The sequence below is a fragment of the Pithys albifrons genome, chromosome 2 (assembly GCF_047495875.1).
Source record: "Pithys albifrons albifrons isolate INPA30051 chromosome 2, PitAlb_v1, whole genome shotgun sequence".
Classification (NCBI taxonomy): Eukaryota; Metazoa; Chordata; class Aves; order Passeriformes; family Thamnophilidae; genus Pithys; species Pithys albifrons.
The window spans coordinates 35,765,313-35,784,774 of record NC_092459.1 but is presented as its reverse complement, the minus strand read 5'-3'; the positions used below and the strand labels follow the sequence as shown (position 1 = coordinate 35,784,774).

At 39.2% G+C, this 19,462-nt stretch overlaps 2 protein-coding genes across 2 annotated transcripts in view; both read left to right on the top strand.

The window, feature by feature from the left end:
• Nucleotides 1-6,843, top strand: part of UBE2J1 (ubiquitin conjugating enzyme E2 J1) — a 28,060-nt gene extending 21,217 nt beyond the window's left edge. Inside the window, exons 7-8 of the mRNA XM_071548740.1 lie at nt 324-455; nt 5,685-6,843. Coding sequence (XP_071404841.1) covers nt 324-455; nt 5,685-5,954 — 402 coding nt within the window. The 3' untranslated portion in view covers nt 5,955-6,843. The remainder of the gene's footprint in view (nt 1-323; nt 456-5,684) is intronic.
• A 93-nt stretch (nt 6,844-6,936) lies between these two features.
• The window catches only part of LOC139668777 (gamma-aminobutyric acid receptor subunit rho-2), a 34,814-nt gene continuing 22,288 nt past the window's right edge, over nt 6,937-19,462 (top strand). The window contains exons 1-2 of the mRNA XM_071548741.1: nt 6,937-9,014; nt 16,795-16,901. Of these exons, the coding sequence (XP_071404842.1) occupies nt 8,827-9,014; nt 16,795-16,901 (295 nt within the window). The 5' untranslated portion in view covers nt 6,937-8,826. The remainder of the gene's footprint in view (nt 9,015-16,794; nt 16,902-19,462) is intronic.

The window sequence follows — 19,462 nt, the reverse complement described above, 5'->3', positions numbered from 1 at the left end:
TAATACCGTGTAAAGAATCTTATTTTTTGCTTTATACATCTATGCATTTTTGTTTTCAATGTTATAGCTGTTGTTATATGCAAAAAACCCATTCAGATTGCTTTTAAACTGATGTTTGCACATTTAGAGTCTTGTTTCTAAAGAATGAAAATTTCTTAAACCTGTTGGTGTGTAATTGAAAGGCAATAGGCAAACCTCATTATACATTTCAGTAAGCCTCATATTCTCCATACATTAAAATAGACATTCCAAAATAAGCCAGATCTTTTTGGAGCGAGTGATACTGATCTTGTCTCTGAAGTGCACATATGTACTTCTTGTAGGCAGAAGTCAATTCATCCAGGAAGGCTGACGCTGGACCCTCAAACACATCAGGACTGACCCACTCTGCTGCCTCTCGTGAGCCCCAGCAGGATGGTGCAGCTACAGCATCCCAAGATCCAGCAAGTGCCACGGTATGGTCCATATTTGAGCTTTAGTGGGCATAGCCTGAACATGAACTTGGTCCTATTAAGCTGATTGAGGTCTTAATTAAGAGTATGTAGTTCATACATTTCTCTAGAAGTTCTGCGTACTTTTATATAAAATTCATGTGTAAAATTTAACAAATATGCTGAATCACTTCCTTCTCTTAAAAACAAGAAATAAGGTTCTTTTAGCAATTCTTGTTCCCAGTAGTTTCTTTAATGTATGGGCTAAACGTTCATGGAAATACTATGGTGTCTGAAGTACTACAATTTACCATCTACATAATGTAGCACAGGTTTTTTCAATTGAATTCTTAGCCAGAGGCAAAAAATGTTTCAGTGATAACCTGTAGCTTTTAAATATTAATTAAGATTGTCTTCCTGTTTTTTATAACCTCTTAAGTAAGTCTGAAATATTCTTGCCATTTGAAGTATGACACTTCTGTTTTAATATTGTGAGGTGTAGGGCTTACATAATGATTTCGGAAGTCCCCGAGGTTTGGTGATGGGCCAAGGCAGCTGCTGTTATGACTGTGGCAAATGCAATCTAAATTCACTGATAAATTGCGGACAAATCCCAGCTAAGCTGCCTTTTTTAGACAGACGATGGGGCCACAGATTGGTTAAAAACCCTAAAACATGTCAAATAACATCAGACCATCTGTTGCGTGTTTGCAACATATTTTCAAGCAATGTAGAAATATAAACATGCTAATAGCATACTTTTTTTCCCCCACAATAAGGATTTTTCCAGATTGTTCAGAATTTAAAACCATTTTATTTCATTCTTCTTACTACAAATCCGGGCTAATATAGTAGAACTAGCTGACACACAAAGGCACTGCTGGCATTTTCTTGAGGAAAAAGAGACTTTCTTTTGATTAATCCCATTTTAAATAAAACTATTTTAATCGTTTATGCTGCATTAATAAGTAATAAGTAGCTTTTCAGCAGAACAGTCCCATGGGAAATGAGAACTTTAAATGTATAAATGTACTTAAAAATACTTATGTGTGATTAACTGTAAATAAATGGGTCTATATTTTAAGGGATCAGATTGTCACAGTTACAACTGGTTACTAAGGGGGGCGTGAATCAAAACTATCACACACATTCATGGTTGTTAGTTTTCGTTTGAAGCAATAGCTGTGTTTCTGGACTGTCACATTTTGAGCCTTAGGAAGTACCTGGAACTGTTTGGGAGTGAAAACAACCACACAGTGGAAAAAGAGAGAAGTGTAACAGGAAAGACTATTTTAAGGAATTTGAGCTTGCTCTTTTTGTGTTCTTGTTCTTGCCAAAGTTAATAGAAATCTTCTCAAAGTGGGGAACTGTGGGCCTTGATCTGCTAATAGGTGTAAAAGAGTATCCATGCAAACTTCAGATCTTTTCTGCTTGATTGGGCTTCTTGCATGTATAAAATTAGTTTATTAGGTTGGTTCTTGTTGTGTAAAGGCCTAATTTTACCTTATTAAGTTGTGTTAGATGTGGGCAGTGTCAAAACTATTTTTGACTCTTTGTGGATAAAAAAATGTTTACTCTTACTCTACAAACGTGTGTTTAATTAAAAGCTATTACAGAAAATTTGCTGTTGTGAACTTGAAATGTATGCCCTTTGAGAGTAAAAGGAGCAGAGGCAGACCCAATGCTGAATCCTTGTATTAGCTTGCATAATTCCTTCTGATATAGTAGATTTAATGTGTCTGACTCTGAAGTCGTGGGACCTTATGTCCTTCTAGACAATACAGAGCTGAAAATGAGAAGTAATAGTGCAGAAAGAATGGAGCGTTATCTTTCTTCTCTTCTTAGAACAGTTGTAACCAGTCTTCATTAAAGACATTATGGTAAATAGGTGCTAAGGGAAGGGTCACCTCTAGGTGAAGGTGAGGGAATCTGTAGGCTGTGTTTTACTGTGAGACTGCTTCTTGGAGTAGAGTTTGTTCTTTCCAGCAACAGCTGCCTGTTACATGGGTTCTTTTAACCTTTAAGCTTCTTGGAAGGACAGTGATTCTTGGAATGAATTAATGACAAGGTATTAATGAGAACAATGACCCCCTTTCTGAGATAGGTTTAACTTAATTCTTGTACGAAGAGCACACTGAAATGGATCTGTGGCATGGCATCACTTTTTTTTTAATCATATTGTTCAAATGATAATGTTCGTAAAAAGTGTTTATCACTGTTCAGTGTCTAATTTTAAATGACTTGGCAATCAGGAGTACTTGGCCCAACTTTGATTTGTTAATTCACATTGGCCATTAAGCTGTGTTGTGTCAAACTTCAGCTTTTCTTCAGTTGAGAGTTATACAGACAAACAAATATTCCATCTGTCTTTCTGTCATCTTATTTCTACATCTATCTCAAGATCATGAGTGTAACTGAAAGAGGCTTTCTTTCATAAACCCAGAGGGTTTATGTGGTTCTGAGTTCCTTGAGTCTGCTGTATTTTTAAACATTCCTTCTAAGATGATTAATACTTCTAGAGTTGTGTTAAAAAATTTAAAAATAATGGTCTGGAGATAAAAAGGGTGCAGTGAATGCTACCGTTCTTCAGTAGACTGAACATAGTGTGAAGTTCCTTACTTGCATTATGTTAGATGATAAAACTTTTTGTTCATCCTAGTAGAAGTATATTTTACTGAAATAGCCTTATTCATCAAACTCAAATGTCCTTGGAGCAAAGTTTTCTAGCAGCCCTAACAGTTTCAGAAGCTTCAGATGTAACATGCAGTAATATAAATGTAATAAATATGACACAAGTGCATATTAAATGGCTGTAAAAATCAGATGCAAAAGATAACTACAATATAACTCTCTACTAAGCCCTCACCCACAACATTTCCAGTACGGTTTGACAGAAAATGACTTAATATTTAATGGAAATGGTGTCATGTGAAATCCTGTGTTAGTCTAAAAATCTTGACGCTTTTGCTTAAGGAGAATTAAAAGACTTGCCATTAAATTGAACACAAGGTGCTTGCAATTTTTTAAAAAATTTATAATACAGCCCATCTGCCACTTTTGGGACTCCTAACAATTAAGTCGTCCAACAAAAAAATCTCTGTCTAGAGATACATATATATTATTTCAGATACTGTAGCATCTGACCCCAAATTCATACCAAGTAGTGATCCTTCCTTTCTTACCTAACTTAGTTTTGCATGTCTGCTAATAGTTGGTCATTGATTATGCTGGGAACCCCAAGGAAGGGCATTAGCTGAGCTTTGGGTGAAGCAGTTGGTCTGCAGCTCCCAGATCCATCTATAAGTTCCTCAAAAAAAAAAAAAGTATAGCCTTGAAATTGTCAGTGAGGTTTCTGTTGAATCACAGATCTGTTCATGTCTGTGTATGACACCTTGTTTTATCCATAACAGCAGGCCCTTTCTGTTTTATTTTTTAATTTAAAATTTGCAGTGTTGGGAAGATGTGTGTGGCAGCCAATGCTAGTTACTTTGGTTAGTAAGATGAAGAGTTGGGTATATTTCTAGACTTTTTATTTCTTTAAAACTCTTTGAATAAAACACTTTACCCGCTGAATTGGCAGTTCTTGTGTCCTGAATTCACTCCTTTCTCTCTCCCCCTCTGGAAGGTGAGAGTTTAGATGAATCAAGGAACTGTAATTTTTCAAATTACTTGCTTCCCTGAGTCTTTGTTTTCCTTGGCACAGGGAGCTTTCAAGTGAGTTCAATATGAAGCAGAATGTCTTTCTTTTGCAGTAGAGTGGAAATCATGGCAGGCCAGTCATGGTGGGTTTGGCTGTCTCTGCTGATAAAATGTATCTTTTAAAAACATTTTTCTTTGAAGCTACGCAGGCTGCTTGCTTGCTTAGGCAAGAAACCTGTGTAAACAGGGAAGCTGTCAAAGGTGGTGAGTTACTGCATCAGTACTTCCTTGCTGATGATAAACAGTGGGAAAAATGCTAATGATAAGAAGGTTGGAAAGGAAGGTCTGGTCCCTGGGCTGAGCAAATCTCTGACTAGTTTTAAATGTGGGAGAATTCTTCTCCCACGTGCAGAACACATGGCAAAAAAGTCAGGAGACCAAGTGCTGCTTCCTGTGTTGAGAATCATAAAACCTGTTACTTGGTTGAGGGTATTCCCTCTCTGGCCATGTGGAAAGGGCATCTTGTAGCTGGCTGAACCAGTGCTTAAGGCTATGGATATTGTGTCCATTAAAAGGCTTTTGCCTGGAAGCAAATACAAAATGTCCAGGGTTCTGGTTTTACGTGCTGTAGTGATAATCAATCGTTTATAAGAAAAGAGGAAGAAAGCTAACTTTGGAAAATAGTTGCAAGTTACTTAAAGTAGGAATACTAGCAAACTGTTCTGAGAACTGAAAATAATACTTTTAAAAAACCCAAACCCTGTAATTTTTTGTCAGAGCTACTTTTTTTTAAGTGCTTTTAAATTGAACCTTGTCAAAATGTTTAATGACTGTGCTGTATCACTATTTTTAATACTAGAACATTTGGAGTTTGGGCCTTTTAGTATTGCAAGCTGGATTAGTCCAATGGGAAATGATAGTTTCAGTCTTACAAACTGGAAAAATGTTTTCTTGGAGTAATACTCCCCTGAGCTGAACAGCAGTTGCCGAATTTTATTTTAGTACTTGTAATGTCAGCCCGACGTTTGGCCAGTAGAGGGCAATAGATAAGTGCCTGCACACGTGGAGAGCTTGGGAACTCTGCTGGGATAACGTAGGTAGTTCGCGTTTAGGATTTTTGTTTTGTGTTTCCAGTGGTGTTGGTGGTGATGAGAACAGACCTCTGGACCCAGCTGTCCACAGGAAGCAGTGCAGCACTACGTAATTACAGTTCTCTGGACTTCTTCCTTTCTAGGCCTCCCCAGCTTGCAGGTGACATTACAAATCCTCAGAGCCCTAACTATGCAGAGTATTATTAAGGATTTCTTGAACAACAGAGAGTTAAACAAATTCTAGACAAAGATATTTGAAATCTCTTTAAGAGAAATACTGTTTGACAGACTTTCTTTAGCCTTTGATTGTCCATAGAACTGCTAATTTGCAGCTTGAAATACACTTCTCAGCACAGTGTATGGAGAAAAGTGACATATAAATCTTGTAATTATTAGTGACATGTATTGTCAGGCTTTCAAGTATTAACAGTGATCTGAAGAGTACATTTCAGTCCTTATGATTTTACTTCTTGCTAATCTTATGCAATGTCTTGTCTCACAACTTTTCACGTTTCCTTTTTAGTCTGAAACTCAGACTAGCAGTGCAGTGGCGGGTCAGGACCACACTCCTGCCGTGTCCACCAGCACGTCGATGAGTCCTCGGCAGCGCCGTGCCCAGCAGCAGAGTCAGAGACGGGCTCCATCCTCAACTGACTTCAACCGGGTACAGCAGCCAAGAGTCAACACAAACCACACTGGATCAACTGTTCTGATTGTCCTTCTGACCTTTGCATTGGCAGCTCTTATATTTCGTAGAATATGTTTGGCTAACGAGTATATATTTGAGTTATAAGGTTACTTGTCCTAACAGCACCAACCTGAATGCTTCATTGATCATTCTGTATTGGGTATGACATGAGAACTGTTTACACAGGCTACTTTTTGTATTTATGCTTAAATCCTTGTGAATGTTAACTTACCTACAGATACATTACTTACAAGAAAAGCACAGTTGGGCATGTAGCTAAAGTGCTAATTGACTGCCCACTAGGTATGTTGAGAAACAGTGCAGTGGAATAGTAAGGTTAAGGCATGTGAGGTGGAACTAAATTGGAGCAATTTATAAACTGGAAAAAGACAATTTTTAAAAAATGGTTGATTAATTTTTTATGAAACATAAATGCAATTAATCACCCCATCTAAGTTAGTATAAGAATTGGAGAGGGAATTTTAAAATGAAACATTACTATGTGTTTATGTCCAGTGAACTCTTTCATAACCACTTTTATTTACCATGACACATTTCTAGAGGGGGAACACATACAAGTAGCTCTCTGTGTGTGGAAGGGGGAAAGAAGAAGGGGAGGAAAGAAGGGGCCAGGAAACTACTTGCATTATTTTGATTTCTATTTTTTTTGAAGAAAGATTGAATAATCTTTTGAAAGATTTTGAATGTCCTCTTCTAGTACTTTTAATTGTATATCTTGTTTTTAAATTAGAAGATTATACAAAACCTGTCTATTCTTGCAATAGTTATAAATATGTAATATAATTATTTACCCAGAGCTATTGTCTTTTAATTATACCAGAAATATACATAATGTGTTGGAACTAAATGTTTCATATGTGGTTTTATTCACAAAAGAAAGTTTAAACCTTATTATACTTAAACTTTCATATATCTGAACATGCTTAAAAAAAGTATTTATTACAACCCTACTAGTAATAAAGTTTTAAGCCAGTCTTTGAGTATGTTTCACGTATCACATGGCATTTTGTTTGTTGTTTGTCTGGCATTTCATTTTTGTTAGTTGGTTGGATTTTTTTGTTTGGGGGTTTCTTTTTTTTGTTGGTTTGGTTTGGTTTGTTCAGGGATCTCTTTGGTTTTTTCTTTGTTCTTTTGTTGTTTTTTAAGTGTGGGTTGTTCCTTTTTTTAATGTAAAATCTATATTGGACCCAGAGACTTTCTTATTATAAGTTTATTAAAAAAATCACTGGTAATATTCATGAACACTGTGAAAATGCATATACAAGCCGTAGACCTACAGTTGCTGGGGTTTTGAGAGGTTTCATCTGTGACTGTTTAAATATTGAAGTAGAAGAAAGCAAGGAGTGGGATAAATTTCCTCTTATATTATTGTTCAAATTACAGTTCAGTGTGTTTATTTCAAAGACAAGGAAATTTAGCTAGCTCTCAATTTGTTGCTGTCAAACATGATAGCACTGACTTAAGTGAGATTCTTGTCCTGTTTCTCAGCAAGTATTTGTCAAACTACCTACAGCTTTCCTGAATTTTGTTACTTATAGTATATATTACATTAAAGTAGCTATAACAACTTTAAAATAAGGAAAGCCCATTGTGTGTTTAAGTGGGATGTGGAAATTTAAAAAACAACAACAACAAAATCTGAGTTCCTTTTTAGCATTTCTGTGGACTCTTGATAATCTTGTTTGCAGGTACAATGGAACAAGGATGAAAAAATACAAGTTTTTAAGGCCTTCAGACAGAAGTTTGTCATTTGTTCAGCAGTTGCTTCCACATTCTGCCATAGAACAATTTGATGTCAATGTATACCTAATTTGTATATTTCATTAGAAATTAAAAACCAAAACCAAAAACCCAATACACAACCCCCACCCCCCTTCAAAAAAACTCTGCGTGCCAAAACTCTAAAAAACCTCTCCAGCTCCTGTAGCCTCTAACACAGAAGTACTGTGTTTCTTCGTTGATTTGGGGTTTGAATACCCATTCGCTTCAAATATTGCACGTGTGGGCTCACAGAAGAGAGTTCAGGAAGAGGTCTGACCCACAAGACAGTGTTGCTGGGTTTTGAGTTGCTTGCTGTTCTGGGAGATTTGCTCTGAGTGTGCTTTTCTCTCCCTACAGAAGCGCTGCTCGGCCGAGCAGGCATTTGCTCTGGTACCTGTACCCCGCTCTGGCTGCTGTTTGTGCAGACAGGCAGGCAGCAGTGGGCTGTGAGGAAATAAAGACTCAAATGATTTTTGTAAACAGCCTCTTCCTTGTGATTAAAGAAACAGCTGCTTTGTAACTTTTAATTTTTTGTTTAAATCTTGAGAGAGTTCAAATGCCTGACTGGCAAATACCTGTTTGAGGAAAAAAAAAATTAATGGTGACTTGGTTTATGTAAAGTCAATTGCATGTATAGGCTGGGAGTTACTGTTTTAATTTTCCTTTAAAAGTTAACAGTAAATAAAGCCATCATTTTCAGAGGAAATAGCTGATATTCTATCTTCAACAGCATGAAGAACTAGACTAAATCAGAAAATAAACCTTCAACTGCTATAAACCCATCAAAATATGTACAATTTTACCATGAGATACATGTCTGAAACATGGCATAGGTGCATTCCAGTTGAAAAAGATGCCATACAAAGGATCAAAAAATGTGGAAAGCCTAATGAAAAGGGACAGCCTGGTTTTATAGTCTGTCAGGAGGATAGCACTGAGATTAGGGGATTGAGCAAAAAGCCGCGTGCAGAATTGCGGGTCTTTATATAATGGCTTTAGTAAGTATCCTTTAGGACCCAGTGGAAATGTTTAGTGAGGCAAACTTGGCGAGTAATGGCCAATCATTACGCGGTGATGAGAGGAGAGCTTTGAGTGCGAAGCCCCTGAGAGCCTGTCGAAAGCATCTCGTCGGGAGAGCGGCGTTTCTGCCGCTGATCGCCGACCAACGCGCCACGCCGGAACTGGAGTTGATTCAATGTTTAAGCCCGGGGGGACTTGTACTACAGGAGGTCACTGGAGTGCAGAGTGCCCGGCTCCCATTTCCAGCAAGATGCCTTATTTTGCAAAAGTCCTTTTATTAATCTTTTGCTTAGTTCTTCTTGTGGAAAGCAGAAAACACAGGAGGAGGAGGTGGACAAACCAGCTAGATGTGCAGAGAGCAAGGTAAGAGTTACTGAACCAGTATGTCTCTTTTTCTGGAATGTTATAATACATTACTACATGGACGTAAAAACCTACTTGTCAATGTCTGTGTGTCTATTGTATGTGCAAACAGCTTTATAGATAATGTTTTATAACAGTCTGTGGTAGTATAATCAGTTTTAACTGTAAGTGGACACTTGTAATGCTAATATTAACTCTGAGCAAGGCAGGTTTTGCAGAACAGTTCACCACTTTGATATGTATTGTAGTAAAATTATTCTTAGCCTTACATGCAAATTACTGAGAGACTTCAGAGGAGTTGCAGTTAACAGAGATGTTCAAATGTGCATACTGTTTCGGCACTGTTCCAAGAGCAGGCTATTTACCTGCTTGGCAGAATGTCTGTGCTACTTGTTCATTTGGAATTGCCTGTTATTCTCTTAATGGTATGAAATGGAGAACATGCATGATAGTAATTAATGATAAACCCTGGGAGTTATCCAAGGATTGTAAAATTAAAAATACATTTTGAAGAAATACATGGAATCTTAAAAATAATTTATTTTAAAGTCAAGCAAAAGGACGTGAAAGAGTTAAAGTTATTAGTAAAGTTTATTAGATTTACCATTGCTGAGATTTGTCTGGAGGTTTACATTAGAAAAGATAATCTTCCAAACCTGCCAGACAGTCCAAAGTATGTTATCCTTTTTTGTGGTTATGTCATCCAATGGCAATTATATCTTACAAGACTATTCATTGTTTGAAGGGCTCAAAATAAAATTGGGTTAATCCACCTTATTAAATGACCTCACTATGGCTATAAACTTTAATAGTTTCATTTTATTGGACTGTTCATTTAACACTCAACTTACAGGGAATGTTGTTACTTGAAAGTTTTGCAAAGAAATGTGATGTAATTGGAATCGAAGAATACATATTATGCTATTAGATTTACACTACTTATTGAAAAAATACAGTGGCATATGTTTTTAGTGACGTAAATGTTATAAAGCTGAAACAGCCCAGGGCCTGATCCTGAAATCCTAAAATCAACTGAAGTTTTACTGCTGATTTCCACAGAATCTCAGTTGTCGAATGAAATCTTTCATTTAACTCTGAAAATATTTCAAAGTCTGTGTTCTGGAGGTTGTGTGGGATTCAACAGTAGTGTTTCCTTGCAAACCATTTGTTTGTAGTAGAGATCATTTGTTTTGAAGTAACAAAGCAGTAAAAATCCTTCTTTAAATACAACTTTGCCCAAACCCAGTGCCGTTCTCTGGGTTAAAAGTTTTCTACTTCATTTGGACATGGTAAAAATAATTTACTGTTTCTCTAGTGCCATTATTTTTGTGAGTGGTAATAGAGTGGGAGTCAAAGCACTGCTAAAATTATTATTATAAACATACTGCAAAGAATAACTCATACTACTTAGTTTTCTGTCATGTAATGGTTTTAATGAACAGTCTCCCAGTCAGGTAGAATCTCAAGAACTATATATTTTACACACACACACACACACACATATATATGCACACAATTATATATATTTACATATATAGAGAAATATATACACATACAATTCCTTTGCAATGTAGTTATTTAAAAGTATATGAAATCAATTTGGAGGGGCTATCAAATGTGAATGGCATTTTTAATACAGAGAACTCTGCGATGTTGCAACAAAAAGAAGCATATGGAGCAGTGTAATTAATATTTTAAATTTCCAGTTACATGGAAAAAATTTAGTCGTCTTTAAACCAGCAATGAATAGTGTACTCATCTAGTAAAGGCAGACTAAAACTGGTTGCTATGCTGGTTTCCTAATCATATAAGAGAAATTAAAACAATGATCTTTTAAATAATTTCATCACATTTTCTGCTTAGTTCTTCTCTTTCTGATTTACCGTAAGAAACAGAGAAATTTTGCAGTAAGGGTACTAATCAAGCAAAATATATTCATATATTTGGGAATCTCTATTTGATAAGTTTGATATTTTGTGTCCATTAACCTGATCTAAAGATTTATACAAAGATCTTTATACTGACTTCAAGAAGATAGCTTGGGTTGTGCAAGTGCAGAACACCTTCAATTCTGTAGCTTTGCTTTGACATTGTGTAGAGTTTCCCATTGTATGGAGTTCCTTGCCTATGGAGCTCTGAGGGCTTGGGGTAACTGGTCCTACAGGTATAACTTAAAGAAAAAACTGTGCATCACCACCCTGATGATTGCCTGGCGCAGCTTCATGTTGCGCTCTGGAGAGCCCAGGCTTTGTGTAAGAAATTGGTGTGTGCTCGTTGAGTAGCAGCTCTTGGCTTCGTACTTTGATGTCAGTTTTTCATTTTTTCCAAAGTATACAGTCTCTGCCACTTATACGGCAAAACTGAAGGATATCAATGATACCTGTTAGTATGAAGTTGAGGGCATTCTTGCTGATGTGCAAGCTGACAAATGGTGCACGAAACTAGGGGCTCGTAACTAGTGGAACTGTTGGTTAAAAATGTTTGCATTTCATTTTGTTTGGAGAAATCAAGTGATAAATGAACTGCAAAGTGAAACCTTTGGTCGGAGTTCCCTGGGTGACTGCTGGGCAGAGCATGCTCGCCCCTGCCTTAGCTTCACACCAGGGAATAAATTTCCCGAGAGGAAGAAGAGACTGGTGCTGAAGGAAGGGGTGTAAGTGTGGAAAGGTGCAGGTGTATGTGTGGAGTGGTCTGTGCTGCCATGTTCATGGCTGGGGTTTGCCAGAGAGCTGAGTACACAGTCTAGGCTAATGCTGCTGGGGCATGTCAGACTTGCTACAAGTAGTACTGGCTGTACACAGCGTGTATCTGTGCTTGGACCTTCCTCAGTGCGTCAGCCTTGCCGTAAGTGCCAAGCAAGTGGTGCTGGAATGTCCAGCACTGAGTTTTTGAAACAGTTTGTGGTACTCTTCAGTAGCTCGGCAGTGGCTGCCTCTCAGGAATTGCAAACAAATGCCTCCAGTTCTGGATTATCCAGCTGGACAGAATTTCCACACAGAGTAAAAGAAGCTCTGAAAATTACTACTTTTGTTACTATTTATTGCTCTACAAAAATTGCTGATAATGCTTGTGGTAATGTTTATTGTTCTGCATAAATTGAGAGCTCAGGAGACATTTACCATCTCAATCGTGCCAGTGAATGCCGTGTTTTCATCAATCTAACACTCACTTGACTCAGTCTTCCTGTTCCTCTGTCCTACCAGCTGCGCAAAGCCTCCTGCTTCAATCAGCAGAAACGCTATGCCTTTGAAATGAAAGTGTCTTTGAGCTTTTGTTAGCTACAGACTTATTGCCAAGATTTTTGAAAGTGAGCAGTGATTTGGAGTATCTCATTAGAGATGCAATTTTCAGGGCATGCTATATGCCAGCCCTGGTTTGGGACCCAGAAGCAGAAGACAACCATCAGGGCATGGTAGCACAAGGCTCAGCACACAGATTGTTTCTCCAAACAGCAGTCCATTGAAGTAGTCTAGTGATCCCTGCCGAAACTGCTGCTGGCAGCAGGTTCCCTCTGCTTCCTTGCAGAGCTGTGTTTTTCTCACTTCTTTCAGCCAGATAATGCAGAACTGTCCTCTGACCTCCCAGCCCCTAGGGAATCCCTCTGCTCCCTGGTGGTTTCTCAGAAAATGGCGAGTTTGTAAGTGGCTCAGTGATTAACATGTTGATAACAATTATTCACAGGTGTGTTGCTCACCTGAGGCTCAAGTCCAGGGCCTTGCAGAACTTCTATTGTGTAAGGTTTGATGTCTCCTAAGATCTTTTCCCCAACACTGCTGTGTTGCATCACAGCAGGGCCAAATAGTAATGTGAAACAAAAGCAGATACAGAATGTGTGCGATAGCAGTGATTGTGCACACCCTTTGATCTTGTGTCAATCATTTTCTGGAGTCTGGTTTAGTTTTTCTAGAAACCTCGCAAGGAAAGTCACTTTGCTTCCTGTTCCTGACATGAACCTACAGATGAGTACGTGAGAAGCATGCTACATTCAGAGGTAGGGCAGCAGAGTATTTCCCCTGAGATTCTGAGAGCAACGGGGACTAGTGTGGCCATCCATGCAAACCAAGATAGACCTGTCTTATTGTGGAGATGCCAGGGCTTTCTGGGCTCTTCCAGCACTTAAATTGGTGGCCCTGACAGGCAATGGAAAGAGACTTTGACAAAATCAAGGAGCTTGAGGTTCCAAGATTGTCAGAAATTTCTCAACCACCTCTGATCCCATGTGATCCACGTACATTAAGAGTAAAGATACACATCTATGTGGGATACACTCATAGCACAGTGGAGATAATAAATTTGGAATGCATATCTAGGGGTGGGCTAGTTGTTACGACAGTCACAAACTTGTTGTACCTTGTCTTTTTCATTTAGCTTGTAGGAGGTCTTTGCAGTAGTCACCTGTGTTGTTCATTAGAAAAACAGGAGGTTTTGTACTTCTTAGTGCCAGGTTTACACAGTGTGCAAGTTTCCTCCAACTTGATATGGCTATTATACAAAGTAAATGACACCTTCAACTAAAGCATTTTGGGATTTTTTTTATCCCCCTCAAAGAACTTAATGAAGTGTGGTAAAATTTTCAGTGAAACTGTAGCAATACTTTTCTGAATCCCAGTAGGTAATTGGAACCAAGTTCCTGTGACCATGTGAAATCATCTTGTGACCAAAGACAGTGCTGAATTCCCCAGAGGAAGGTGCAGATACCTCCTAGACTCTGGCTGCCAACAGCTGTGCCATGCTTGGATTGGAGATCATGTTTGTTTTCAGGCTCACCTCTTAGCCATTGCCTTACACCCTAAGGCATGAGGCTGTTTCCATTTTGATATGGTTTTTTATATTGCTCTGGAAAGTCTGAATGTCTGCATAGATAAGCGCGGCTTATTTGACTCCTGCTGAGCTGTTATCTGTAGTTTCTTATGCCAGCAATATTTAATTTTCTTTCATATATTTGGCAATATAAAAAGCATCTATTTTATGCAATTGAGAACAATTCTGGATAAAAGTGACTGGATATGAAAATAGTTTTTTAAAAAAGAGCAATAACAGAGAAGCCTTTACCTGAAGCTCAGTGAGATACCTGTCCTCTCCTCTGTAAACAGCAACAATTCCTCACAAAAGTCAGATTTATCAAATTCATCCCCTTTGAATGACATATAAACAGCAGTAAAATTATATATGACAAACTTGGCAAAAAAAAGAGGATGGATGGCTGAAATGAATAGTGGTAAATTGCAGACAGTGCATAAAGCTGAAAGAAACCCTGACAAATCTGTAATCAGAAATGCTGAAGACCATGAATACATCAGGGGGGATTTATGAGACAGCAGTGATCAGACTGTTAGTAAGGGCACCTGATGGGCAGCAGCATTCAGTGCACCCTTCAGCTCTGCAAAGGCACTGGCAGCTGGTGTCATCTCTGCTGCAGGTAATGACATGCTCCCTATGCCAGTTAAGAACTGGGGGGCCATGGAGTACCTGCTGAAGAGGGTCAGATGATACCCCCCTAGTTGATGTCAAACACTATTGTATATTTTTTTTCAAACAAATTTGGTCTTGAATTGGATTAAATAGACAAAAGTAGTTACACATTTCAAAGGCTGTGTAGACTTCCTGTCATTAAAAATATCTTCATACAAAATCTTTGTAAATGGATTGATTATAAAGGAACTGACAGAGTTCTACCTATAAATTCTGAATCGTCCATCACACACCTGAAGGATTAGGCATGAACTAATGATTAAATACTGGCTATTAAATGCAACCTCAGGCTCAGGAAGTGCTTGAAAATCTGTTTCCTTCCTCAGTGTCTGTGTCCCCAGCCAGCCCTCTGAAGCCTCTGTGGCCACAGACTGTTTGGAGCAACTCTCCTGTGTGCTCTTTGCTGTTTGATGATTTTTAAAAGAATTGATCAAAGCACAGCATTTCAGTGTGGCTGAGCCATCGATTTACAAGATGGCACTGTAATACTGCCAGGGTATTCCACACTAATTCCTCATACAGCGGGCAATCCAAAGTTATATTGGATTTTTAATTAGATTTTTCCCCCCATTCTTTGAGGATAGAGACTTGATTGAACATTCAGTGGTACTTCAGCCTTTCCCCAATAATTAAAGTCAAGCAGACACAGGAAGATCCTTCTACCCCACTTGCAGCTTTTCAGGCATGGAGGCAGTACTGCAGATGGTGAAGTGGAGCACTCTGGCAGCAGCCCTAACCTTTGCAGAGACACTAAACAAGCAGTTAAAAGCTAAACTTTTGCCTCCAACCATTCCCATTACTATCTGTGCTTGGTTTTACACCCTGCTTTTAGGTAACCATTAATGCATTATCATAATTATGCTTAGCTGTGTCAAGCTTGCTTGCTCCAGATGGCTCTTTCACAGCCGACAGGCGCTCCAACAGCCTGACTGAAACAGGAGTCCAAAGTGATGTGAGAGGAATCCAACTTTTTCTATGCAGCATGTGCCCTGGAGCACAAGGGGTTATATTCCTTCAAAACATTCATTTGATACATTTATTTTCAAATTCTGTTGCTTCCTTTTCACTGCCTTATTAAATTGAACGGGTTATTGATATTAGCAGCAGCTATCAACACCCCTTGGGTTTCATTGTTTTCTTGTCTGCAATGAGTGCTCAATGGGAAACTTTTCTTCTGATTTTTGCTCCCTTTGCCTCATACTCATCGTGCCTTGTATTTTAATGAATCTAAGCTCACTCCTTTCCACAGCCACACTTATCAGTGTGGTGATTATTTTGTAAGCTCTGAATTTTTGATCAAGATTTCAAGCTTAAGTAGTCGCTTTATTTTTCTCCAAGATTTTTAATTCTTTATTTTCAGTAATATTCTTCCACAGAGGCAAAGGAATCTGAACCCTTTTGTATAAAATTCCTTAGTAAGTTACTGACAAACAGCTCATTGCCGCAATATTTATAACTTAGTTGTATCTTATGTCTGGAGCAAAGGGGTTGAGGAACCTTAATGGTCCGAGTTCTCCATCCTGCATCACTGCAGAACAGCCAGGGATGCTGATCTGGATTTTCTTCCAGAAATGCATTTTTGTCTGCTGGTTAGTTATTTTAGTTACTATCTTGCACTTTTCTCAAGGGTTTGTTGTCATCTTTGTTCTACTGTTGTCATATAAAGTATCAAATAAAAGGTTAGAATTTTTCCTACCTTAATATTCAGAAAAATGAAGGATTGCAGACGTCTTTAGCTAAAATTCCTCTTTTCCTGCTATTGTGGGGAGGAATGAGTGGTTTTCTCATTGCTGAAGCCAGAAGAGAAGGCAAGCCCTCTGTCCACAGAAACTGTTGGCACTGAACTGAACTTCCTGGGGCAGATAGTCTCAGAATAGTGTGTGACATTGCGTGACCGCCATCAGAAAGAGCTTTCTCATGACAATGTTCCTTGGTACCTGGCCAAATCCTGGCCAGGTAACGTGGGGCAGCCAGCTGCTTCTGCTGCTTGCTGTAGCCGTGACACTTGTTGCATCCCAGCTCCTCCATGAGATGCTGTGCTCTCAGCCTTGTGCCTCTCTGGGAGCTGTGGAGTATGGGGTGGAGGGAGCATCGTGTCCATCTTGGAGTGGCAGAGACAGCAGGGCTTCCTATATGGGCACAAAGTGCTGTGGAAAGGCAGCCTTTTGTGCTGGCAGCCCCACTGCTTCCTTCCCTGGGACTGTGCCTACCAAGCTGCTGCTCCTGCAGCTCCAAAATTGGGCTGGCAGAACTCAGCTGCAGCTCAGGCAAAGAGACATAGGACCAATGCTATTGCTGTCTTTTGCAGTCACATATTTAAGAAGAATCATGATATGACCAAAGCCTGGAAAGGAAAGACGGAGCAGCTTCTCAGAGTTGATGAACATGACTTCACCATGCGACCAGCTTTTGGAGGTGAGAATAAAAGTGTTCTCTTGTTTTCATGCTTATTTAATTAAAAATAGTAATCTAACTAACCATCTCAATTAAAAACAAACAAGCAAAACACCAAACCTCTGGCCAGGTGCATCAGTGTGAAAGGACAGGACTTGGTGCCAATTCAAAGAGGCTTCATGGTCATTTCATAGTGCTTTGTGCTCTGTACAATTCCTACATTCCTTCCTGTTGCTGCAATTGACTCTGGTTTTGGCTGTCATTCCCCAGAGCTCAGGATGGACCCTGCTGGTAAGTGTTTCACTCTACTGAGAAGAGTAACAAGCTGCAGGTTTGAATATTCACTTATAGTTGTGAAGTTACAATGAGCTTTTTAGCTGATGTGATCAATTTGCAAAGTAAAGAACTCATTAGGTGGATCACATTCCATCCTTGCTAGGAGAAAATGGAGAACTTTCCTTACACTGGCATGGCACTGCTTTGTCACAAAAACACAGAATGGTTTGGGTTGGAAGAGACCTTAAATAACCTGTAGTTCTAAACACTCTACCATGAGAAGGGACACTTTCTTCTAGACAAGGTTGCTCAAAGCTCCATCCAATCTGACCTTGAAGACTTCCAATGATTTTGATTGATACTTCATTAATTACTATCACTAGTATGTTGTCTTCTGAAGGTAGATAGGCAGCTGTGTGGTTTCATACACATGAAGATGGATTGCTGATTTACTATCAACTTTCCAGAGAGGCAGATGATGTGTTCTGTTGAGTAAGTTCACTAAATTGTATGTGCCTCCTTCAGTGTCAGGTATGCCCTGCCCTGCTATAAACCTCAAGGGTGTTGTGTTATGTTTTCAAATGTTTGGGTTTTTGTATGTTTGGGGGTTTTTTTTTGGCCAACCTCAGTTTTTGCAGCTTGGCTAATGACTTCTGAATGCCTGGTGTGGACAAATAAGAAGTGCCGATTTGTCCTGTCTGCAGCTGTCACCACTCTGGACACAATACCTGACAAATGGCTCCTGAGTCTGATGGGGTGGGATGACAGGGCTTCTCCAGGAGGAGATTTGGACTCCTTCCCTTGACTCAATTGGAGATAGCTGAGGAGCCACAGTGATTTTTAAAACTTTTTTTCCCTAAGTCGATATATGTCAGGGCATGATGTCTGTGTTCTTGGAGAAGCTGTGGGGTTTTGTTCTGTTGTGCTGATGGTTTAGGGTTTAATGCCCAGTTCCACCACTGCACTGTATTTCTGGAAACATATCCAATTTTTACTATTTTCATCAGTGTCACAGAGCCTGGGAGGAACACTTCTGTGCAGATCACACCAAACGCACACACATAATTACAGAGTCACTCTTCCAGTGTTACTGTAACTGCATTTTAATCTCCATCTTGTTTTCCCATGCCGCCTCTCATCACAGCACTAATATGCTTCTAGAGCCAAAAAACTTGGAATCATATTTATAAAATTGAGAAATATCCTAACAGACTTTGTTGAGAAGGTGTTTTTATTAATTTTTGCTTAAACCCTCCTTAACTTGCAGAGATTTCTGGGACAAAGGTATAGTATTAGCAGAGTTGCGCCAAAGTTGCATGTGATAAGGAGCAAAGCATGGGAACAGTTTCGTTGAGGCTCCAGCCTTGGAAAGAATGGCTTACATGGAGATAGTGGGTGCTGCAGGTTCTTGTACAGCTGCAGTTATGTAGCATATTTTAAGTGATGGATAAAAATGGGAAAAATATAAAGGAAAGAAAACAAAAGTCTGGTAAGAGGCAATCTTCATATTTTCATCTGTAATGTTATTTGTCAGGCAGTCACAGAGATTTGTCATGCACTGTGAGTACTTCCAGTTTTTTGCTGTGGCAATGTCAGTCAAACTGATATGGTCTGACCTGCGTAGCACAAAAAGGCTTTTGTACTGTGGAAGCAGAGAAGAGGAGCCCATGGGATGCATGTGACTGGTCACTAAGACCCTCTGTGAGAGCAGCTCAAGGACCGCTGTCTAATAGCGATTCCAGCCTTGTGGCATTGCACCGGGCCTGTGATGTTACAGTGCAGGTGCAAAAATCACTTCAATTCTGGAAAGTGTAAATAATATCATAAGGAAACTGTGAGGGACATTAAGCTGGAAAGAAACCCAGAACTGTAAACATGATGGTTCCCAAGTTTGGTTGACCAGTCTACAGCTTCACCATTGAACTTTAAGCTAAAAGGGCTTGGCGTGTGAGCTGCTTCATGGCAGCCGTGGTGACTCCTGTGAGTCTGCAAAGGGTTGTCAGCAAGCTGCCAGCCCAACACAGCTGTGGCCACTGGAAGGAGAAGACTGGGGCTATGCAAGGTGAAATGAAAGAAAAAACATTAGAGAAAGGTGAAGGGTTTTTCAAGTAGAAGTATCTTTGTAAAGAGCAAGTGAGCAAACAAATGTTGTATAAGTTGTATTATTAACAGCCCAATAAGCATGGTTGTCTTGCCTGCCCCCAGCCCATTAGAGACAGGCGATTGGGTACAGAGGCAATGGGAAAGTTTTTTGCTTTGTTGATGGTCAAAAAGCCTCCATAAGCTGAGAGAGACTGCAGGGTTTT